Below are 25,760 nucleotides of genomic sequence, written 5' to 3' on the forward strand. Positions count from 1 at the left end.
TAAGGGCTGGGCAATAGTTTAATGACTAATGTCTCTTTATATTATGACGTCATCTAGGGCTGTAACTAACTTGTTTGGTCTATAAAAAGTCAGAAAACGGTGAAAAATGTGGAGTCCCAAGATGACGTCCTCAAATGTCTTGTTTTGTCCACAACTCAAAGATATTCAGTTTACTGTCACAGAGGAGAGAAGAAACTAGAACAGATTCACATTTAACAAGCTGACATCAGAGATTTTTTACCCTTTTTTTCATAAAAAAATGACTCAAACCAATTCTCAAATTCTCGATTATCAAAACAGTTGCTGATAAATTGAATAGTTGACAATGAATCGATGAATCAAAACACTACCCTGGAAATCCCGAGTTCTCGCGAGAGCACAGTTTGAATTTGCTCAGCGAGTCACTCTGGCATTCAGTAATGCTGCTCATTAACTAGCCGAGCTGCACCAATCACATCGGTGTATCTGATATAGGCGGGCCAGAGGCGAGCTAAACAGATGACGACAGCGCTGCAACAAGTCATTAGTAAACATTGCAAGATGGCTACGGATGAACACCAGTTGTTTGAAACGACTTTGGCTGCTACGATGAACGAGTTAGACTTGGCTTTTTATCTAAAAGAGGAACAGAAGACGGCACTCCAATCGTTCCTTCGCAAGAAGGAAGTTTTTGCTGTTTTGCCGACCGGATACGGCAAGAGTTTAACCTACCAGTTAACTCCTCTGGTAGCTAAGAGTTTAATCTACCAGTTAACTCCTCTGGTAGCTAAGAGTTTAATCTACCAGTTAACTCCTCTGGTAGCTAAGAGTTTAATCTACCAGTTAACTCCTCTGGTAGCTAAGAGTTTAATCTACCAGTTAGCTCTGCTGGTAGCTAAGAGATTAATCTACCAGTTAGCTCCTCTGGTAGCTAAGAGTTTAATCTACCAGTTAGCTCTGCTGGTAGCTAAGAGATTAATCTACCAGTTAGCTCCTCTGGTAGCTAAGAGATTAATCTACCAGTTAGCTCCTCTGGTAACTAAGAGTTTAATCTACCAGTTAGCTCTGCTGGTAGCTAAGAGATTAATCTACCAGTTAGCTCCTCTGGTAACTAAGAGTTTAATCTACCAGTTAGCTCCGCTGGTAGCTAAGAGATTAATCTACCAGTTAGCTCCTCTGGTAGCTAAGAGATTAATCTACCAGTTAGCTCCTCTGGTAACTAAGAGTTTAATCTACCAGTTAGCTCTGCTGGTAGCTAAGAGATTAATCTACCAGTTAGCTCCTCTGGTAACTAAGAGTTTAATCTACCAGTTAGCTCCGCTGGTAGCTAAGAGATTAATCTACCAGTTAGCTCCTCTGGTAGCTAAGAGATTAATCTACCAGTTAGCTCCTCTGGTAGCTAAGAGTTTAATCTACCAGTTAGCTCCTCTGGTAGCTAAGAGTTTAATCTACCAGTTAGCTCCTCTGGTAACTAAGAGTTTAACCTACCAGTTAGCTCCTCTGGTAGCTAAGAGTTTAACCTACCGGTTAGCTCCTCTGGTAACTAAGAGTTTAATCTACCAGTTAGCTCCTCTGGTAGCTAAGAGTTTAATCTACCAGTTAGCTCTGCTGGTAGCTAAGAGATTAATCTACCAGTTAGCTCCTCTGGTAACTAAGAGTTTAATCTACCGGTTAGCTCCTCTGGTAGCTAAGAGTTTAACCTACCGGTTAGCTCCTCTGGTAGCTAAGAGTTTAATCTACCGGTTAGCTCCTCTGGTAGCTAAGAGTTTAATCTACCGGTTAGCTCCTCTGGTAGCTAAGAGTTTAATCTACCGGTTATCTCCGCTGGTAGCTAAGAGATTAATCTACCGGTTAGCTCCTCTGGTAACTAAGAGTTTAATCTACCAGTTAGCTCCGCTGGTAGCTAAGAGATTAATCTACCAGTTAGTTCCTCTGGTAACTAAGAGTTTAATCTACCAGTTAGTTCCTCTGGTAACTAAGAGTTTAATCTACCAGTTAGCTCCTCTGGTAGCTAAGAGTTTAATCTACCAGTTAGCTCCTCTGGTAACTAAGAGTTTAATCTACCAGTTAGCTCTGCTGGTAGCTAAGAGATTAATCTACCAGTTAGCTCCTCTGGTAACTAAGAGTTTAATCTACCAGTTAGCTCCGCTGGTAGCTAAGAGATTAATCTACCAGTTAGCTCCTCTGGTAGCTAAGAGATTAATCTACCAGTTAGCTCCTCTGGTAGCTAAGAGTTTAATCTACCAGTTAGCTCCTCTGGTAGCTAAGAGTTTAATCTACCAGTTAGCTCCTCTGGTAACTAAGAGTTTAACCTACCAGTTAGCTCCTCTGGTAGCTAAGAGTTTAACCTACCGGTTAGCTCCTCTGGTAACTAAGAGTTTAATCTACCAGTTAGCTCCTCTGGTAGCTAAGAGTTTAATCTACCAGTTAGCTCTGCTGGTAGCTAAGAGATTAATCTACCAGTTAGCTCCTCTGGTAACTAAGAGTTTAATCTACCGGTTAGCTCCTCTGGTAGCTAAGAGTTTAACCTACCGGTTAGCTCCTCTGGTAGCTAAGAGTTTAATCTACCGGTTAGCTCCTCTGGTAGCTAAGAGTTTAATCTACCGGTTAGCTCCTCTGGTAGCTAAGAGTTTAATCTACCGGTTATCTCCGCTGGTAGCTAAGAGATTAATCTACCGGTTAGCTCCTCTGGTAACTAAGAGTTTAATCTACCAGTTAGCTCCGCTGGTAGCTAAGAGATTAATCTACCAGTTAGTTCCTCTGGTAACTAAGAGTTTAATCTACCAGTTAGCTCCTCTGGTAGCTAAGAGTTTAATCTACCAGTTAGCTCCTCTGGTAACTAAGAGTTTAATCTACCAGTTAGCTCCGCTGGTAGCTAAGCATATTGGGCTCTGGATACGTCACCCTGTGTATTGTTGTGATTGGTCGTAGTGTTATCCAATTGCATGCAGTGAGATTTTCAAATACATGCTTGGTGCTCCTCGAGTTGGGCCATTTTCATTACTCAATACCAGACCCTTAATCTTTGGGATTTGGGTCTGGATTTCCAGGCTATGAAAACTCCACAAAACCATTTGACTTATTAGGATCAATACTCCAATCAATACAGTTAATCATGGGTTAATTATCACAATATTGAACTTGTCCATATTGCCCTCCTCTCGTCCATCTGGTCACTGACCCATCTGTCCACCAACACATCCCCCTGAAATCCTTTTGTTAGCTCTCTCATTAAACATGGTCTTCATCCTCTTCCCGCCCCTCTTCCTCCTCTCGGTTTGCACGCTGCACGGCTTAGCGACTCTTATTAAAGTTTGTGTTCTGCTTCTCTGTGCGTCCTGTCTTTGTTACGTGTATTTCTGGAGAAGAACAGTGTGTATCTTTGTTGCATCGTAGAGGTGTTTTTTTAAATGTGTGTTGTACTAATTTTACGATTTCTGAGTCAGATATAAGTCAGGGGAGGGGGGGTAAATTCTGAGATAAAAAAAACTGAATGATTAAATTTGAATGATTAAAATCATGGATATTCTCTGAGGTCATAAACTCACAAATTTAGGAGAAAAACATTCGTAAAATTGGAATTTTTGTGTCAAGGAACCATATCGCTTCACTTTGCAAGGTTGGATCACCTTACCACAGATTAAATATATACAGTAATATGCTTCAGTGGATGACCTTATCAAATTACACCTCGCAATATTCAGCAATAAGGAAATAGTCGTGATTGTAGCCCAGAGACATTGCTGTGAATTGGGCCGATTGAGAAGAAAACAACGTAGTGATTTGGAAAAGGTGAACTATAACGCAATGGACAGATGCAAGATATCGCTGAGCATTTCAAATGGGATTTACATGGCAAGAGGTGATGTCTGTGAACTGTAACTGTCTGTAGAAAAAAAAAAATGTTTTTTTCCCCCCACTGTGATTTTAAAATCTCAGAGAATATCCAAATTCTCATAAATTTAGTTTACGAGTTTTTTCTCAGAATATAATATATTACCCCCGGCCAATGGCCTTGATACATTGTCGTAGATATACTGTAACTCTTTCTCTAGGCATACTTTTGATATGCAAGATCCACACATTTTAGTGATTGATTGTTACATGACTTTATTTACATTTCACTCTTTTCATCTTTGGCTCAACATTAATCCAGCCCCTACTTGACCTATCCACCAGATAGATAGATAGATAGACAGACAGACAGACAGACAGACAGATAGATAGTTTATCTTTATTGATCCCCAAGGGGAAATTCAAGGTCCCATTAGCTTACAGACATCACACACAACATAGACACACACATACATCATAACAGGATGCACCTAAACCCTTAGCTACATTTCCGTCCACCCACTTTTCATGGAGAGTTTAAAACCACAGAATCTGCAAACGATTCAAAATCGATTCGATATCACAATGCATCACGAAACTTTATTTTATATTAGTACACATGGTTTTCAACAACAAATTCAAGCAGTCAGATGTATATGAACTCCCCTTTTTATTGTATCTGCTCTTAAAAAAATAAAAGGCACTTCCGGAATGGAGCGGAGTCTGAACACAACACAAGCACAAAACGCAGCAACCGGAAAATCAACAAGTAAAATCAGTAGGCAATAATCAATTATGGTCTGTTACTGCATCGATGCAGAATCGCCCAGGTCCGCGTTGTGATGCATCGATGCAATGATTAATTTCAACGCCCAAGTTTTTTTGTGATTGTTGCGGGCAAAAATCCTTGATTATGCGGCACGTTTTCTTAAAAAATGCAATGGAATATGCGGGATATTTATGCAATTTTATGCGATGAAATTGCGGGAACTTGCAAAAACTGCGGTTTCGACATGCTTCATCGCGGGGTTTGCAGCTTTTCGATGATGTTCACGTCGCGTAATTACGTCACTTCATAACGTTCCCATGGCAACGGGAAAATGGCTGCTCTTGTGTGAAGTAAACGCAACATTTTTCAACTTCCTGCTAAGATATATGTGACTTTTTTGCAACGAAAATGCGGGGATTATGAAATCATGCAAGCCCCGCATATTTTGCGCGGAAATCGGTAATTTATGCGGCGAAAGTGCGGGGATTGAAAAAATGCAGCCCCTGCATAAATATGCGGACTTTGGCTGATTATGCATTGAATTATGCGATCGCATAATCAGTTTTTTCTGGAGGGACTGACTAATATGGATTGGTTTGGGAAAAGAGCCTTTCTCATTATTATCATAGTCACTAGGGCTGGGCGATAGGGAGAAAATCAGATATCACGATATTCTTGACCAAATACCTTGATATCGATATTGCGGTGATATTCTAGGGTTGACAATTGGTTCTTTAACAAAACATCTTCACACTTAGATTTTAGATAAATAATCATCAGTAACGTGGACATAATGTCTAAGTGGGGAAAAGGCAAATAATAGAACAGCTACAAAAGTCTGGTAAGTTCAGAAAAGTACATCACTTTACTGTAATGCAGCCTTTAAAACCAGGAAAAGACAACACTTATTCCATATTACGATATTATGATATCCAAAATCTAAGACGATATCTAGTCTCATATCACGATATCGATATAATATTGATATATCACCCAGCGCTAATAGTCACTGCTAACTGCCTCCATGTCATCGGCTCACATGTCTGCCCCGGTGTCCTGTTGGCAGGGAGAGTACGTGTCCTGCCTGCTGTCCCTCCTCCGCCAGATGACAGACATCCACTTCCAGCACCTGATAGAAAACTTTCAGAGCAAGGAGGAGCTCAAGGTACGGGACAGAGCAGCTTCCAATCAAAACACATATCTGATGAAGTAAAGAAAGGTTATTCTTTGGACTGTTTGAGAGAAACTGACTCCTCCTTCCTCTCCTTTTTTGAATCTCTCTCTCTCTCTCTCTCCCTCTCTCTCTCCCTCTCTCCCTCTCCCTCCCTTCAGGAGTTCTTGTTGAAGATTTTGTGTGTGTTTAGGAATCTGATGAAGCTGAGTATTTTCCCTCGCGACTGGAACGTCATGAGGCTCCTCACCAGCAAGTAAGACACAAAAATAATGTCCCAGACAGATTGAATATAATAGAATATAATGCTTGTATTGTCACACGTCTAACAGTGTTTCCATGCATCACTGACTCAAGCTGGATTGAATAACAACAACTGTGTGTGTGTGTGTGTGTGTGTGTGTGTGTGTGTGTGTGTGTGTGTGTGTGTGTGTGTGTTCCCGTTCTGCAGCATCATCCTGACGACCGCTCAGTACCTGTCTCCTGCTCTGCACAAGAACTTCACAGAAGCCGAGTTTGACTTTAAGGTGCGTGACTTTAACTGTCCGACGCACATTCATAGATGCACACAAACTACACTTGCAACGTGACATCATGACTTCGCGTAAACATACACGCCCACTTTCTTAAGCCAAGTGGCGTGTTATCTGTACGCAATTTGAGCTATCCGCGTGTATGTCTACGCCGTATACAGCGGACGTAAACATACACTCCACTTGGCGTGTTATCGCGAGAAGAAAGCTACGGTTGGATTTAGGAAAAGACCAACGGGGTTGGATTTAGTAAAAGAAGAAAGCGACGGTTGAGTTTAGGAAACGTGACACGCGGGACACGATCCCCGGTCTCCTGGGTGAAAGTCCTGTGTTTGACTCATCCTCCACCCCGACCTACCTCCCTACGCTGATTTTCGCCCTTTCATACTACTCGCTACGGTGTAAATTCACACGCAATCGCAAGGTAATGTAAGTCAATGCAGGCCAAACGGCGTTGATAAACACGCTAAAAAGCGAGTATGCGTCTTGATAACACGCCAATACTTGCGTGTCATACATACGCCATTTCATGAGATCATTCTGCTACACTGGAAGTTAACTCAGTAACTATAGTCTCGCATTGCCAGCTCTGTCTCCACAGCGCTGGGGAGTAATGTCTAGCTACACCACAGATGCATTCTGGGATAGGAGAAAAAAAATCACTCTGGGTTGTTTGCATTTCTCTAAACCAATCGCAATCGTTTTGGGGCGGCGCTAAGCTCCGGACGCAGCAACGGTGGCTCTGCTAAATAATCTCGGGAAGGAACTTGTATTGGTGGAACATTTGCACCCCGCAAAAGAAAAAGCCACATACAATATTAAATTAAGTTAACTGTTGACACAATACAGTAACGTGAGCTATTTAAATTAGCTGATACATGGTCAAACCTCATTTGATCTTACCAGTGTATCTCCGTGTCGTCCAGCAATCCCACCAATCAGTCCCAAAACCTCCCAGTTAGAGAGGAAATGACTTAAACATATTCTTTGTAAATCTTTACAATCATTCCCAGAAAGAACCAAGCAGGCCTGCCCTGTCGCACAACCCAAACTTCCTTCAAAACTTGATATTTTCAGCGTGAAGTTCGCTAGCTCGAAGTTTGTTGATGTTTTCCGAAGAGAACGGAGTTTAAGACACAGCACACAGAGAGCAGAAGGTGATGTTAGGCTCTATCCTGGAAATGTACTTCCATTGATCCAGACTACAGTAACTGTGATGTGAATCTTTCTCTTTCTTTCTCCTTTCACTGAGCTTTAAAATACAATGTTTTGTGTGTTTTACTCTTTTTCACCTCAACATGATTTGGCAACTTCAGCTGTTAAACTTTTTTTTATATTTTTTGGTTTTGTGGATTTGGGATCTTGTCTTCCATCTTCCATTTTTTTCGATTGCTAAACGACAGTGGGCACAACTGTAGTCACATGTACATATACACTATCAAGCAGTCAGTAAACAATACACCAAAAAAAATAGAAAACACATTGTTCAAAACATATAGTTCTCAGGGAGAAGTACATTTTTTATCTCAAAAACAAATTTCATATTTCTTCCATCCTTGTCTTTAGATGAACTAAAACACGTTCGACCATAGTAGCTCAAAATTGATCAGAAATTACTACTCTGCTTTGCTCTTTGCAATTTTTTTTGTTCTTCCTCCTCCTTCTACCCCTATTTTTACAGTACTGTACCCTGCATCTCACAAACTTGTCCTTTGTCTCTGTGATCTGTGATACTGTCATTCTTGTTCTTTGTTGATATGAACATGCAACCAGTCAAAAATCTATTGGGCAGTCAGTACTTCCCCACCTCTAACAGCCTGTTTGCTCTCTGAACTGCCTTATATTGGTTGTGTCACATCATTTGAAACAAGTGAAATCAATTTTGAGTGGTTGTGTTCAATCAATGACGTGTTCTCTATTTGTATTTGATTGTTGCCTCTTGTGTTTACCAGTATGGTTGACATGTGCATCAGAGTGCAGAATGTGTTTTTTAGAATGAGAATGTGTTTCGAGTTTTGCTGAAAAGTCTAAGTGAGATCTGCAAATTGTGTTTGACCACACGAAATGGTTTAAGGTATTGACAACAGACTGCACAGTTATCTAAATGAGTTCAGGCAACTGAGAATGTTGTTCAGCCAATGGGGTTTTAGTGTTTTAACAATTGAGAAAAACTGTAAAAGGTAAACAAGAAGGAATGAAAATCAGCAGTTTGCTTCAATATAGTATTTTGTCTCTAGTAATTTATGGAATTATTGGAAAAAAAAACCTAAAGGTGCATAACAGTAACAAAGAATAAATATAAAATACTAATGAATGACGATGCATGACAAGCCAGGACATCCAATGTTCTTTATTACGTACCTTTAGTTTTCCAGTCATTACATAAACTACTACAGGCAAAATACAGTAAAATGATATATCTATTGAAGCAAACTGCTGATTTTCATTCCTTTTTGTTTCCTTAAAAAACTGGTATGTTATAAAATAAAAATGTCCATGTGAAAGAATTCCACTCTTTTCTTTAAAAAACATATTTATTAGTGTGAAGACCCTTAAAGTATTCAAACTGTAAAGATGAAAAGTTAGTATTTTCTCTATTGGTGTTTGATGCTAGTGTTTGTACTCTCAGTGTGTTCTGAGTGACGGTGTATTCTCTGTATAAATACCGTATATGTTCACTAACTAGTCTAAAACAAGACACTTGCTTAGGCTTTCAGCTAAAATTCCAATCAGCAGTGTTTGATAGGCACCAGACTGAAATCTATTCTGAATGTGCCGTTAACAGTTTTGACAGCAGTGTGTTAGCATTTGAACAAAGTGCTGTGAATCCACAGTGTTGTGCACGTTGTAGTTAAAGCCATAAGTGTGTGGAGTTGTGAAAACTGTGTTCAAGCAATGAAAAACAAACTAGAGTTTGGTCCACATGAACTGCTGCTGGGCAGACTGGAGTTAGAGTTTTGCACATATGGTTTCAGTTGTGCCCACTTCCGTCATTCAGCAATTGGAAAAAAAACCTTTGTAACTTTCAGTGAGAAAAAGTCGGATAGAGAGAGAGAGAGAGAGAGAGAGAGAGAGAGTGAATCATCATAAATCAGTGGAGTGCTATTGTTCTGTTTAACCTTTACTGAAAAACTGATTAATGGAAACTGTGTGCAGAGAAAGAAAACACACTGCGACAGGACAAACTGTAACGTGTGTGTGTGTGTGTGTGTGTGTGTGTGTGTGTGTGTGTGTGTGTGTGTGTGTGTGTGTCCGTGTGTGTGTCCGTGTGTGTATGTGTGAGAGCAGGTGTGGAACTCCTACTTCAGTCTGGCGGTGCTGTACATCAACCAGCCCAGTTTACAGTTGGAAAATCTGAGTCCTGCTAAAAGGAAGAAGGTCTTAGACAAGTAAGAGCACGCAGTCACGCACGCACACACACACACACACACACACACACACACACACACACACACACACACACACATACACACACACACACACAAACACCCATGCCACGAGAAGAAAATAAAAAAGGAAGAGGGGAAAGCACACAGTTTCTGATGCATTCACACTCGTGTCTTTGCCACATCATTCTCACACACACAAACACACACCCAGCTCACAGTTTGGAAACACACACACTCCTCCAGACTTGGCTGCCAGCCTCATTATCATAACTGCTGCCTCAGAGTCGTGTGTCATCTGCAGCTGAAGTGCTGAGAGTCAGATGTAAAAAAACTCATTTTCTTCTTTGAAGTGAGCAGCGCTGCAAACTTGGCAACCTACTTTATCAATCCTGCAGGAGCTCTTTACTCCAGGAAAGCTAATTTCCGTCTCCCTATCAGGCCTTTTTACACCAACTAGTCCCAGGAGCGAGGGAGTCCCAGACACTTCCTGAGGCAGTAAAGTCAGGGTTCCTGCAAATTCTGTTGTGTTTCCACAACTCAAGAGTTGTGAAAATTAGACGTATGAGATGAAGGAGCAAAATGTTTGAATCGACGTTGGAAATCCCGCAGAGGTGTAAAGAACCATTAAGAACACCAACAAGAGAAAAGACAGTTGTGACAATCCGCAGAGTGTTTCTGGTTGTTTTTCTGCTTAAGTTTTGAATCAAATTGAAACAAAAAGAAAAAAAATGTACTCTTCATAGCTCAGTCCGTAGGGAGTTGGGTTGGGAACTGGAGGGTTGCTGGTTTAAGTCCCCATACGGACCAAAGTAAGGAGTGTGGATTGGTAGCTGGAGAGATGCCAGTTCACTTCCTGGGCGCTACCAAGGTGCTCTTGAGCAAGGCACTGTACCCCCCCCCAACCGCTCAGGGCACTGGTCCAGCATTGGCAGCCCACTCACTCTGACATTTCAGGCTTGTGTGTAGTGATTTCTAACAAACATACTGTGTGTGTGTGTGTGTCCAACAATTCCCCCACTGGGGATCAATAAATTAAAAGTAAAATCAAAATAAATAGATGTAGACTAATCAGAAAGTGAACTTCAAACATCAGTAATAAATACACAAACTCCCAGATTAGATTTTCTATATTATAAAGGAAAAAGAAGTTCAACCTGTATTAACCTCTTACATTTAAAGGCTCCATAGTCTACTTACTGTGAAAAACTGCACTATAATAAATGTCTGACCTTCTGTCTGTCTGTCTGCAGGTACGGAGACATGAGAGTGATGATGACCTACGAACTGTTCAGTATGTGGCAGAACCTCGGTAGGATTTCCTCTACACCTTTTCAAATATCTACTGCTCCACACGCCCTTCATCTGTATGTACGGCAGTACAGAAAATCAGCAAACTTTCCCTTAAAGGACAAATCCGGCGCAAAATTAACCTAGGGGTTAATAACACTTGTACAGAGTCGACCGTTCTCTGGGATATGTTTTCATGCTAATCGAATGTGACCAGTTTTAGCCCAAACCGCTAATTAGCTTATAACGCTAGTCGTGGGGGCATGGCTATTTCTATACCACTAAAAAGACTCAAAATAGCACCACACTTCCACGGTAGCATAATGAGGGTCCCTACATGTAAACCGAAGCATTGAGAACTTTGTAAGTGACGAACGCCGTGCTTGAGCTATGTTACTGGTTGCACGGCGTTCCTTGTTCGACTGTTTTCCCAAGATGGCGCCTGCATATATACGTGAACGGTACTGTCTTTATAAACTATCGTTTTAATAAACTGTCTGTACACTTACAAAGTTCTCAATGCTTCGGTTTACATGTAGGGACCCTCATTATGCTACCGTGGAAGTGTGGTGCTATTTTGAGCCTTGTTAGTGGTATAGAAATAGCGATTTCTTTTTACTTTCCTTGTGCCCCGGCGACTAGCGTTATAAGCTAATTAGCGATTTGGGCTAAAACTGGTCACATTCGATTAGCATGAAAACATATCCCTGAGAACGGTCGCCTCGGTACACATGTGTTATTAACCCCCTAGGTTCATTTTGCGCCAGATTTCTCCTTTAACTTACCAGCTAACGACAGCAGTAGCTAGCTAGCTTAGTTGGGAGGACGCTGAACTAGACATTTTAGGCGGCCAAAATGTTCTAACACACAGTGAGAGGGTCAACGTTCTAAGATATAAACACGGACAACACCCAAAGACAAGTTCAGGTCTGTTTTTTTGTCCACAGCATTAGCATGGTTAGCATTGTTAAGCCTTGCTTCAGCATTGGCTTTACATTTCAGACCCGGAAGCCTTTCCCATTATTTTTTTACAGTCTGTGCTCTATAGTCTGCAGTTATTTACATTTTTATTCTACTCTAAAATCTGAAAATCTAAGCTCTAAATAACTTTCCACCTTTGTCCCCAGAGCATACAATACATTTCCCTCCTACTGTTATTCATTTGCACACAGATGTTGTAACCAATCTATTGGCTGATTTGCTAAAGATGAGTTGACACTTGTCTCGCTGGTCCTAGGTGAGAATAAGATCCATTTCATCCCCGGTATGATCGGCCCGTTCCTGGGAGTGACGCTGGTTCCTCAGGTGGAGGTGCGGAACATCATGATCCCTATCTTCCACGACATGATGGACTGGGAGCAACGCAAGAACGGAAACTTCAAACAGGTACACAAACACACACGTGTACAGTAGAGCTTTCAGTTTTCCTCTATAATACCATTCAAATTTCATTAGTTATTTTTTTTAAATATTCAAATAATATTTGAATATTAAATGCTAAAATGCAGCCTGTTATAAATATGTACTACACTACTCAGGCTTATGCATTGTCAATGCCACTATAAGCATGTGGTTGTTGTTACACGTTCTGTCCACTAGAGGGACTTCTAACATCAACCTGGCCTTGAATGGGACCTACGTCATGGCGCATTGCATTTCTAGCACGCCGCTCTCTGTTTACATTATTTTCCACCACGAGCACACAGCGACAAACACAAATCAACAGAGAACTCTGTAATGAAACATTGTCTTACACACGTGTAGTGAAGCGGCTCTGTTGTAAATGCTTACGGTGCTCGGTTAGCACAATGACATCATGTTAGAAAGCACAGCCGAAACGATTTGTCATAAACTAGGTAACAAAAGTGTTAGCCACGATATCAACGGCATTGATAACTAAACCAAATGGTGCTGTTAGAAGGTAATATATGACGATAAAGCTATCTCTGACAGCTGTAGGGCAGCTAACATTACCTTTAGCTGTCTTCATGAAGCTCCCAGCTAAGCTCCTATAACTCGCGACACAGTAAGGAAACCAGAACGAGCTAACTATTGATAACATAAGCATTTTGGCTCGGTGGATGTCGATTTTAAAGTCATGTTAAAACTATTTCCCGTCCTTCCGATTTCCAGCCGCAGCCTGTCACTCCCCCCTGTACTAACGTTACTCAGTACGTAACGTTAGCTCACAATGCCTTGTGTTCCTCACTCCCGTAACTTACTGTTCATCAGATATGAGAAGAGGGAGATTAGCTAACGTTAGCCAACCTATTTATTTAAAAAAAATCACATTCGAATAGTAATTTCAGCATTCAAATAGTATTGATTTTTTTACTATTCGAATTATATTTGACTTTCAGAAATTTGTTCCAACAGCCCTCAGTTATTTAAGAGGAAGCCAAGCAAATGTATTTATTTATTCTGTAATAATGTATTTATTTGTTCTGTATGCGTGCAGGTGGAGGCCGAGCTGATTGACAAGCTGGACAGTTTGGTGTCCGAGGGGAAAGGGGATGAGAATTACAGAGAGCTCTTTGGTTTGCTGTAAGAAATCTCTACAACAGAAGTCTCTCTCTCTCTGTCTGTTTGCCTCTAACTCTCGTCTTTCTGTTTCTAAACAAGCGTGATAGTACGTGTCCACTGGCAAGGGTCATTTCCACACTTCACCTTTCTACGTGAGCAGCCGGGCAATGCATTCTGGTAGCGGTGCAGCAATTTTTGAGAAGCTGGGTGTCCAGTCGCCCGCTCCTCATTTGCATAAAGTTGAATCCAGGCTACTTTATGCAAATCAGGGGCGTCCAGCTCGACTCGCTGCCCCTCGAAAACTCAAACAAATATTATAAACTGACCGTTTTCGATCTAAAATGAAGACAGGTTCAGCAGCTGCAGCTTATTTCTCACATTAAAATGTTTTCAGAACTATTTTTGTAAAATAAGAGAAAGTTTCCAAACGGGCCGTCGGGCTGAAATCCAGGTTGAAATCCGGGAGCACACAGCCCCACGTGTAAAGCGTTCGTCCATCGCGGTTGTAGGAGGGTGGAGCCTGTTTTCTTTGCTTTGTCAGCGGTCATTGAAGATAAATTGATAACTGCTTGTAGCGACACATCGAGCGTCCAATCCTGGGAAGCTGGGTGGCACTCATCCTACATCCTATTTCCCTTAGCCCTCCTGTTGTCCTCGGGTCAAATTTGACCCATTTTCGAAAAAGCTTCTATATCAGAGATTTGGGTTTTCTTTCAACCACATTGTCAAAAAAATTACTTGGATGGTTCCCTACAACACTCTTCACAAGTAAAATAAATGATCAGTTCACTACTTTCATTGAATATGTTTTTTGAAAAAACGACAAAAGAATGTTGAAAAAAGTGACAAAAATGTCGGAAAAAGATTCAAAAACGTGGGGAAAAAAAGAAGAAGAAAAAAACGTCAAAAAGCGCAGAGAAAAATCGACAAACACTTTGGAAATAGTGACAAAAAAGTGACAAAAACGTCAGGAAAAGCTTCAAGAAACATTGAGAAAAGTGACAAAAACGACAAAAAAGTGACAAAAACATCGAAAAAGACGACCAAAAGCGTTTGTATTTTAAATTTTGACCCAGAAAAACAGAAAGTTTCCTGGTCGACGGGAAGACAACACAAGGGTTAGTTGCCTTTTTGAGGAGGATTGTGACTCGTATGGTAAACAAGCACTCACGGAGATCTTTCTGTTTCGTTCAAATAATGCAAGATTTATTACGTCAAAAAATGCTCCGTGGTTGACTTTCAACAGAAACTTAAACTTGTACTAATAAATGATCACACTGTGTACGCTACGGTCATTAAACTGTTTTCTGTCCACCTTTGTTACTCAAACAAAAGAACTCCCCAAGCTGTCACCCAGCACCTCCTTATACCTGCGAAGGAGGAGCGGAGGTTGCCCTATTCTAGTAATTATTTTAAAGTGCTCATATTATGCTTTTGGGCTTTTTCCATTTACTTTATTGTGTTTTATATATCTTTTTTGTGCATGTTACAGGTTCACAAAGTGAAAAAGCCCAAAGTCCACCCCAAAGGGACTTACCATCCCCAACAGAAAACACTGTTCACAAACTGCTCCAAACAGCTCTATTGTAGTCCAGCCTTTACTTCAGAGACAAACGTGGTCACTTTGGAACACATGTTATAATGCTCGCCTAGCTGCTAATGTGGCACGCCCTCATACTCTGCTTCTGACTGGCTAGTAGTCCTTACCTAGCTACTGTCAGGACACGCCCTCATACTCTGCTTCTGACTGGCTAGTAGACCTTACCTAGGTACTGTCAGGGCACGCCCTCATACTCTGCTTCTGACTGGCTAGTAGTCCTTACCTAGGTACTGTCAGGGCACGCCCTCATACTCTGCTTCTGACTGGCTTGTAGTCCTTACCTAGCTACTGTCAGGGCACGCCCTCATACTCTGCTTCTGACTGGCTCGTAGTCCTTACCTAGGTACTGTCAGGGCTTACCCTCATACTCTGCTTCTGACTGGCTAGTAGTCCTTACCTAGGTACTGTCAGGGCACGCCCTCATACTCTGCTTCTGACTGGCTAGTAGTCCTTACCTAGCTACTGCGCATGTGCGACTCCCAACAAAGATGGAACAGAAGTGAGATACCTCACTCTGTAGCTAAAACAGAGAGCTCAACACACAGGGTGAAAAGATGAGCTGCAGCAATGTGCAGTATGACAAAATATGGTGTTATCTGAAAATTAAACCTATTCTGATACATCCTCTAAATACAATTATGAACCTGAAGATGGGCATAATATGAGCAATTTAACAATTTAGAAATGAAATAGAAAAATAAAGCAAATGCAAATCATCGTGTTTGTTTTTACAATGAAATGAATAAATTCCAACAGACTTATTATGGCTCCAATACTGGGCAATCCCTGACCTCATAAATCAAAACGCCACAGTGGACACAAGCCGTGACCCTTTCTGTCGTCTCTCTTTATCTCTCTCTGCTAACAGAAATTAACCCTCACTTGTTCTGCTCTAACACTGCTGTTGTGTGTTTGCTTTGCTCTTTGCTGCTGGACTAGAACCCAGCTGTTTGGGCCCTACCCCAGGTATGACATCACTTACACACGGGGTGACTTATGGCGCTCATATCTGCCTTCTTATAATCATATAAGTCTGTAAAGAGAATATTACAGGCATTATGCAACATTACCCCACACAAATTGCAACAGAAACTCTTTCAAAGTGGAAAAAAAGTGGAGCAAAAGTATGGTTAAGAAACACCTTTGAAAAATACTTTGCACCACTTGGATTTCTTAGGACTTTTTATATGTTATAGACTGTTATGAGTTATAGACATTAGTCAGATGTTCTCTTGCAATTTGTGGGAGATTCTCCGCTTTTTTTTCCTCACACAATGCTTGTACTAGAAGCTTTTAAACATGTGTTGAAGAGCTACAACAGACTACACTGAAAAAAGTGACTTGACAGCCAGAAGATTGTGTTTATTCAGTCAACCCAAGCAAAGAGACTTATCATTCTGAAACTGAAACAAACTCCCTATCACTTCACAGATTTTGGAAAGATTTCTGCACAATGTATCCGTGGATGTTGTTATATGAGTTTTAAAGGTCCCATGGCATGACAATTTCACTTTATGAGGTTTTTTAACATTAATATGAGTTCCCCCAGCCTGCCTATGGTCCCCCAGTGGCTAGAAATGGTGATAGGTGTAAACCGAGCCCTGGGTATCCTGCTCTGCCTTTGAGAAAATGAAAGCTCAGATGGGCCGATCTGGAATCTTCCCTTTATGACCGCTCAGAGAATTTGGCCCACCCATGAGAAAGAGAGAGAGACATCATGGCTTGCAAACAAGCGAAGCATGGCAGTTGGTCAAGGCCACATCAGATAGAGTATTAGGGGACCACTAAGGCCTATATAAAAGAGACTTCAGATACAGTATTAGGGGACCACTAAGGCCTATATTAAAGATACTTCAGATACAGTATTAGGGGACCACTAAGGTCTATATAAAAGAGACTTCAGATACAGTATTAGGGGACCACTAAGGTCTATATAAAAGAGACTTCAGATACAGTATTAGGGGACCACTAAGGTCTATATAAAGAGACTTCAGATACAGTATTAGGGGACCACTAAGGCCTATATAAAAGAGACTTCAGATACAGTATTAGGGGACCACTAAGGTCTATATAAAAGAGACTTCAGATACAGTATTAGGGGACCACTAAGGTCTATATAAAGAGACTTCAGATACAGTATTAGGGGACCACTAAGGTCTATATAAAAGAGACTTCAGATACAGTATTAGGGGACCACTAAGGTCTATATAAAAGAGACTTCAGATACAGTATTAGGGGACCACTAAGGTCTATAAAAAGAGACTTCAGATACAGTATTAGGGGACCACTAAGGTCTATATAAAAGAGACTTCAGATACAGTATTAGGGGACCACTAAGGTCTATATGAAAGAGACTTCAGATACAGTATTAGGGGACCACTAAGGTCTATATAAAAGAGACTTCAGATACAGTATTAGGGGACCACTAAGGTCTATATAAAAGAGACTTCAGATACAGTATTAGGGGACCACTAAGGTCTATATAAAAGAGACTTCAGATACAGTATTAGGGGACCACTAAGGCCTACATAAAAACATCAAAAAATCTGCATGTCATAGGACCTTTAAAATGTCTTTCAGTCCTTGATTATAAACAGAACCTCATTCCTCTTGTTAAAACACATATTTATAAGAATCCAGGGAAACCAGAGTTTAACCTTTCTACACTTTGAACTAATCTTTGGTCTGGTTATTGCATACATGTCAGTCGCAGGTTTGGGGCATTTGCTCAGGCTGTAAATGACCCGTTTTCTCACTTGAGTCGTAGCGTAAGATAATATCTGTGGATTCTCACCAGTTTGTATAAAACCGTATGTTGTTTTAATCATTTTTTTTTTTTGCGTCTGTTTTCCTTGAAGTCTGTTGGAGAAGATCGAGCAGGAGACGTGGAGAGAGACGGGGATCTCCTTCGTTACCTCCGTCACACGGCTGATGGAGCGACTGCTGGACTACAGGTAACGCACACACACACATGCACTCGCACACGCACACGTGTTTATGCTTTTGTATTTGTACGTAACTAATTTTCTAGTTTTTGCTATCAGTTATGTAACATTTGGACGTAATTTATTGTTGACAGCTTGTCATTTTGACAAAGATAGAACAATTATTGTTTTGTTAACATTTAAAGGTGCAGTAGGTAAGACTTATAAAACTAACTTTCTGTCATATTTGCTGAAACTGACCCTATGTTCCAGTAGAACTACATGAAGCAGGTCATTTGAAATAAATCCAGCTCCTCTGGTACCATCTACAGCCTGTAGTGAGATTTTCAGAGGGACTGAGAAGTTGTCGATGTTAAAACAATTTGGCTTAGTCCTAGCTCATCGCAATCCTACCTACAGCACCTTTAACACTCATATCTCCCATGAGGCTTTGACACAGTGACGGTGACTAACGGTGTGTCCATAAATAGTTCCTCTAGACGCCAGAACACACTCAAACTAGACAGTTCAACTTGAGCTTCTTTATTGTAAAGTTGTTGTTTATTAAATCGTCTATCTGTTCTTCAGGGACTGCATGAAGGGAGACGAGACGGAGAACAAGAAGATTGGCTGCACCGTTAACCTCATGGTAAGATTTAATGTCATGTTGATATATTACTCACAAGCCTTCTGATTTTCTCAGTAGATTGTTAATTTAGTTACAGTTCACTGTAACAGTAGCAAACCCAGTGTTTAGTTGAAAAAGGAGGTTGCGCTTCAACAATGGGGATTTTTGAGTGCTAAACCCAAAATCCAATAGGCATGTTCCAAAAGGGAAGAAAATGTAGCCAGCTCAGGTTCCCAAGTTCAGGAGGACAGAATACTTTAATTTGACTTATTTAATTAGGCTCACGTCACAATAAATCACTTCAACACATTTATATAATATCAGCTGGCAGGAGATTTAGAAATTGACTTTTGATTGAGAAGTTTGATGTGTTTTCCATCTTCTCAGAATTTCTACAAGTCGGAGATCAACAAGGAGGAGATGTACATCCGCTACATCCACAAGCTGTGTGACATGCATCTACAGGCTGAGAACTACACAGGTATAACACACACACACACACACACACACACACACACACACACACACACACACACACACACACACACACACAAACTCACACACAAAAACTCACACACACACACAAAAACACACACACACACACACACACACACACACACACACACACACACACACACACACACAAACAAACGCACACACACACACACACACACACACACACACACACACACACACACACAAACACACAGACAAATACACACACAGACAGACACACACACACACACACACACACATAAAAACACACACACATACACAAAAACACACACACAGACAGACACACACACACACACACACACACAGACAGACAGACAGACACACAAAAACACACACACACAGACACACACACACACAAAAACACACACACATATTAGGGGTGTAGTGATACGTCAATCTGGATTGATATATATCGATTCAATCCTCAAGGATCTGATAATATCAAAAATATCCATACCTATCCTTGTCTTTAAGAGTACTTTGTTTTGCTTAGCAATTAAATTATCAAATCATATTTTAGTTGCTTTTTCTGAATATAAATACATGTAGCTGATTGCGTTAAATAGGCTTATGTATCGCCTCACAGGCCCCTGAACTGAATCAGATTGTTACCGTATCCTGGCAGACTTTGTGATATCAGTAAATATATATATATACAGTATACACAGTGTGTGAAAGATGCCTGACTTGGCTGGTGCGTCCACAGAGGCTGCGTTCACTCTGCTGCTGTACTGGGAGCTGCTGCACTGGGACCAGCGGCCTCTGAAGGACTTCCTGCATTATCCCGCTCAGACTGAGTGGCATCGCAAGGAGGGGCTCTGCCGCAAAGTCATCCACTACTTCAACAAGGGGAAGGTGAGAGGATGAGGACAAGACAGCTGTACACAGACAGCAGTGTTACAGATGCACAAGATAGATATACTATACACATTGAGTTCTAATATATGAAATGAGTGACGTGGTGAAGGTGAGATATCAACCTGGGCAGTAAAAGCATTGCGAAAGCAGTGTTTCCCTCAGTATATTGCAAGCCTGGCGGACCACTTGAAATGTATCCCAACATTAGCCGCCTTCAAAAAAAATACCAAATTGTGGCTAATTCAGGAACAATATTGCTCTCATATTTAGTTTTTACACTGTGCTCTCTCTGTATACTTTTTTTCCTTTTTCATTTCATTCCATCTCTATCTTATTTTTAATAATGCTAATCTGTATTTTTATTTTTGACCAAAAGCCCTACTAGGGACACGTGTTGTGAATTAGCTTCAGCTAAAAACACTAGGACACTACATCAGCTTATCTGTGCTTTTTGTATCCGTCCCTATCTAAATAAACTTTAATAATAATAAGCCACTGGGAATTATTTGTTAATGTTAAGATGTTTTTTAAAAGTACAGTTTTTTTACGACTCGGTTGGAAACTTAGACATTGTCCTATTTTGAAATGTCCAGTTAGATTTTAGCACTGACTTAATGCGAGGCCCTATGGAATCAGTCTTATAGCTTTTTTCATTCATCAATTTCGCGATTCCGTCCATGATTTATGTTGTCACAGAAACTATTTGGCTCTACATTTGTGACTGGCCCCAGACGGGCCCTCGTCGTTTTTTGGGGAAACCCTGGCAAGAGACCCTCCAGGATATTTTATTGAGTTATTGAAAGAGAGAAGAAAACTGCACTTTAAAATGTCATTCCGTTTTTTAAAAAGGTGCCTTTGGTCTTCAGACCAATGTTCAATTTCTTTAATAAAATAACGTTGGACTAAATTTCCCTTCAGTTTTTTAATTGCACACACACACACACACACACACACACACACACACACACACAGGGGTTCCTAATATATCGAATGAAAAGGTCATGCACAGTTGTTGATTGACTACTTCAACAACGGTTAGGGTAGAGCTCATATTAAAGTGAACATTGTGAGCACTGTTTTTTTTCTTTGCTTAAAGCCACACTAAAGAAGTGTGTTTCTGTGTGTGTCCACCAGTGTTGGGAGTTTGGCATCCCTCTGTGCAGGGAGCTGGCCTTCCAGTATGAATCACTGTACGACTACCAGAGCCTCAGCTGGATACGGGTAAGCTGCATGACATGTCACAAACTGTGGTTCCTGCTACATCAGTGACTCACAATCGACAAAACACAGCAACAGCTAAGATATCGTTACGTAATATCGCTCTCAGTTTGACGTGTCCTGAGAACATTAACAACATGAGTTCTGTACCGTTTGTGTGTGCATGTGTGCAGAAAATGGAGGCTGCATATTATGACAACATCATGGAGCAGCAGCGTTTGGAGCCGGAGTTCTTCAGGGTTGGATTCTACGGCAGGAAGTTCCCCTTCTTCCTCAGAGTGAGTTCAAACTTTTAGATTCGCTGTAGCTTTTTTATAAATGCTCACTAATGCAGGTGTACTGTCTGGAATGTTATCAATGAAACATATAAAAGCCTTAAGCCCAGTCCAGACCACAGATTTACAACGAGAGCAACAACCCTGTTTACTTCTGTTCTAACTTTCGACTTCAGGTTTTTTTTGTAGCTGGATATCATTTGTAGCATCTTAAAATATGAATGAGGACAGTAATATGAGATGCTTGCTACAGTTTCATTTTTAGTTGTGAAGAAACTGCAAAAACAATGCGTTATTTCTCTGATTGACTGCTTTGTTTTAACGCCGCTCTCTCTCTTAAAGGAGAATTCCGGCTGATTTTTACCTGAATCTTGATCGCTAGATGTTACCAAGTTCTGTCGATAGGAAAGAAAACGACCATAATCGGTGCTAGCAAACTGGAGCTGCTGCAGCTAATGCCCAGAGCTCCCAATTAGCTAAAATGCCAGTTGTGGGGGCATGTTCTGAAGAGTGCCTTTCTGCCTCTTAACAGACACAAAATGCAATTAAAATGTCTGTGCAACATGAACAGGGCCCTTACATGACAACAAGATGTGTTTTCATCTCAGACATTGTGAAGAAACCGTTTAAATTCAAAGTTTGTACTGTCACCGACCTCTTTTTCCATCGGTCGCTTCACCGAAAGCCCAGAAGAGTCGATCACGGAGGTCATATGCCTTAAGCGACGAAAACATGAAGTTTATTCCCCCTCAAAAATAGGTAATTGAGCACTGTAGTGGTTATGACCATATCAGTGACTATGTAACTACATGGAAACGGTCCAAATGATGCCTGTGGCTTGCACAGTGATAGCGTTGGAGAAGGCTAGCTGTAGTCTCGCGTGGGAATTCAGTTGTTGCAGGCAATGGTAAACAGTAGTGTGCAGATCGGAGCGTAGTGTAAGGGCCCTGTTCATGTTGCACAGATAATTGCATTTTGTGTCTACTAAGAGGCAGAAAGGCACTCTTAAGAACATGCCCCCACAACTGGCATTTTAGCTAACTAGGAGCTCTGGCCATTAGCTGCAGCAACTCCAGTTTGCTAGCACCGATTTTGGTCAGTGTTTTTCCTATCAACAGTACTCGGAAATTTCTAACGATCAAGATTCAGGTAAAAATCGGCCAGATTTTTCCTTTAAGTTACTCTCGCACTTGCGGGCGCTCATTGAGCCTCCATTAAAAACATTTTCGTTTGTTACTGACTTGATCAGCTGCAACTTTTCCTTTCAGCGTTCTAAAACGGTTTCATCTTGTCGCAGATCTTTTGAGTGAATGTGGCTTTAAAGATGGTTTACTACTGCAGCTTGCTGGTTAAAAAATATATATATAAAGATACTATATTTGCTTTCAATACTTGCATTTGTTTTGTCTGTGTTTTGTTTTAATTCATTCACACCAGAACAAAGAGTTTGTCTGTCGCGGACATGACTACGAAAGGCTAGAGGCCTTCCAGCAAAGGATGCTGGGAGAATTCCCGCAGGCCATTGCGATGCAGCACCCCAATCAGCCCGACGAAGCCATTCTGCAGTGTGAAGCACAGTGTATCCTTCAGTAGACTGTTTTCTGCATCTCTGGAACAAAACAAATTATTGATTATTATGAGAATTATTCTGGAATATCTCTTATAAACATCATGACCATACTGTTGTAGGTGTAAACTCTTGTTACTGAGTTAGTTTTTAGGGTCCTAAAGTGTACAGTGAACACCAGTCAAACCGCTCTACGGGCCCTATCTTGCACCCGGCGCAGTGCAAAGCACGGCGCAGTTGTCAATTTCCCATCCAGCGCCCGCGTCGTTTAAATAGCAAATGTACCTGCGCCCATCTTTGCGCCCATGGGCGTGCTGGTCTTACAGGGAGGTGTGTTCAGGTGTATTCTGGGCGTATTGCTATCTTGAGGCAGTGGGAAGTGATCGCGCCATTGACCAACAAAATCCTGGTCTAAAGTCAATAACGCAGCATTTCATTGTTATTTTAACAGAGCATTAGTAAAATGCTCCTAGGCTTATGTACAGCGCGCACACTATGCTTGTTACACACACACAGGGAAGCGCAGCAGCACACAAACATGCAAAAGATTACAAATAATAATATTACGGTGCAAATCCTCCATCATAACAGCAATGCCCCAAGGTCCAAACACGCCTGGCTTTTAAAGAGAATGGGAGATGATCTCTGATTGGTTTATTGTATGTTACGCCCAAAACACACCTCTGATTAATGAAGACACTAAGTACGACCCTTTTGAACCATGAGCCCGGAGCCTTTTTTCCGCTGTCAAACTAGCAGAAGTGGATTTGAACACGCCCTAAACGCAGCTGCGCCATGCGCTTCATGCAGTGCGCTTAGATCGTTAAAATAGGGCCCTGAGTCTACATGCTCCTTTTGTCCAGTTCTTTCTTTGACCTCCGTACCTCCTGGGCTCAGACCTGCAGATCTACGCGGTGACTCCGGTGCCGGACAGCGTCAGCGTCCTCCAGATGGACAGAGTCCCCGATCGCATCAAGAGCTTCTACCGGGTCAACAACGTTCGGCGTTTCCGATACGACCGACCCTTCCACAAAGGACCCAAAGACAGAGACAATGAGTTCAAGGTGAGACTGCCTTCATATCATTTTGTTTTTAATATGCAGATTTGTCTCCTCTCTGAAAGTATTTAGTTCCACATTTTGATTTCTACCAACTGCTCCAGGATAGACTCTTATAATGTAAACCTTAAAGGTATTATATGCAATGCTTTCCTTAAAAAAAAACAATGTAGACACTCATAGAAAAGTAATCCCTCTCAGTCATCACTTATGACTCACTAGAAGTGTGTGAATTTTTGTTAGTTTCAGTTATTTTGTGTTCTATTTTTATCATAAATTGAGTTTTAGTGACAGAGGTTTCATATCTCTTTCCATAAAAAAAAACACGTTGTGTTTTATAGTTTTGTATGGATTAGTGCAAACTCAATAGAACAAATCAAAATCAAATCAGACAGAAAAAGACATTCACTCATATCCCTTGATAATCCAATAAACACACATATACCTCCTGCGTGCCCTGACAGTACCTAGGTAAGGACTACTAGCCAGTCAGAAGCAGAGTATGAGGGCGTGCCATGCTAGCAGCTAGGTGAGCATTATAACGTGTGTTACAAAGTGACCACGTTTGTCTCTGAAGTAAAGGCTGGACTACAATAGAGCTGTTTGGAGCAGTTTGTGAACAGTGTTTTCTGTTGGAGATGGTAAGTCCCTTTGGGGGGGACGTTGGGCTTTTTCACTTTGTAAAGCTATATTTGAACAAAAAGATATATAACACAATAAAGGAAAGGGAAAAAGCCAAAAAGCATAATATGAGCACTTTAAGTGTTAGGAGCCAATCTTGTGGTTGAAGGGCAGCCACTCTTCATCTGAGCCATAAACCACCCTCTTCCTGCATTGCCTAACTGGCTCGACCACCACTGCTCTCTCTCTCTCTCTCTCTCTCTCTCTCTCTCTCTCTCTCTCTCTCTCTCTCTCTCTCTCTCTCTCTCTGAGCTAGGGAGTTCCCCCCCCGGCCAAGCGGAAAACCAAACGCAACAGAAAGGAGGCACCAGATGTGTCTTTTTTTTTTTCTGGTCGGAGGGGGTGGGGGGGGTGGTGTTTGGTGTTTGTATTTTATGTATGAGTGCAGACTTTATTCAGAAGTGCCTTGTGTGCAACCACTGTTTTGCTGTTTACCCAAAGCCTTTATGCCAAGGTGCTGGTATAAATACATACCCTTTGTTTTTTATTAGAAAATGCTGAACATATTTGTACAATCACAATCTTGAACTGTGTGGTTTCAGGGCAGTTTCTTTGTGACTTTGTCTGTAAACGGTGCTATATCAAATAAACATATTCAACTTATTATTTCAGAGTCTTTGGATCGAGAGGACGACGCTGATCCTCACTCACCCTCTGCCTGGCATCTCACGCTGGTTCGAGGTGGACAAGAGAGAGCTGGTGAGTGAATGAAACACATCAAAAGATATTTTTTTATATATATATATATATATATATATATATATATATATATATATATAGATTCAAAAGATAATCTATAATAATACACACAGGAAACTTTCACTGTACTCTCTATTAGGGCTGGGCAGTAAATCGATAATATATCGATATACATATACACATAGTGTAATACCGTGATATGTGTGTAGTTTACTCCTGGTTTTAAAGGCTGCATTACAGTAAAGTGATTT

The 25,760-nt window shown here is 41.1% G+C and overlaps 1 protein-coding gene across 1 annotated transcript in view; it reads left to right on the forward strand.

Annotated features, from left to right (window-relative positions):
* LOC116052795 (dedicator of cytokinesis protein 3-like) overlaps positions 1-25,760 on the forward strand; it is a 171,042-nt gene that overhangs the window by 132,140 nt on the left and 13,142 nt on the right. The window contains exons 28-44 of the mRNA XM_036002229.1: positions 5,649-5,747; positions 5,915-6,009; positions 6,205-6,280; positions 9,575-9,675; positions 10,926-10,984; positions 12,200-12,348; positions 13,421-13,506; positions 16,025-16,051; positions 17,944-18,039; positions 18,598-18,658; positions 19,025-19,118; positions 19,860-20,008; positions 21,146-21,232; positions 21,403-21,507; positions 22,942-23,083; positions 23,969-24,135; positions 25,423-25,509. Coding sequence (XP_035858122.1) covers positions 5,649-5,747; positions 5,915-6,009; positions 6,205-6,280; positions 9,575-9,675; positions 10,926-10,984; positions 12,200-12,348; positions 13,421-13,506; positions 16,025-16,051; positions 17,944-18,039; positions 18,598-18,658; positions 19,025-19,118; positions 19,860-20,008; positions 21,146-21,232; positions 21,403-21,507; positions 22,942-23,083; positions 23,969-24,135; positions 25,423-25,509 — 1,680 coding nt within the window. The remainder of the gene's footprint in view (positions 1-5,648; positions 5,748-5,914; positions 6,010-6,204; positions 6,281-9,574; positions 9,676-10,925; positions 10,985-12,199; positions 12,349-13,420; positions 13,507-16,024; positions 16,052-17,943; positions 18,040-18,597; positions 18,659-19,024; positions 19,119-19,859; positions 20,009-21,145; positions 21,233-21,402; positions 21,508-22,941; positions 23,084-23,968; positions 24,136-25,422; positions 25,510-25,760) is intronic.

The sequence above is a fragment of the Sander lucioperca genome, chromosome 6 (genome assembly GCF_008315115.2).
Source record: "Sander lucioperca isolate FBNREF2018 chromosome 6, SLUC_FBN_1.2, whole genome shotgun sequence".
NCBI classification, from domain to species: domain Eukaryota; kingdom Metazoa; phylum Chordata; class Actinopteri; order Perciformes; family Percidae; genus Sander; species Sander lucioperca.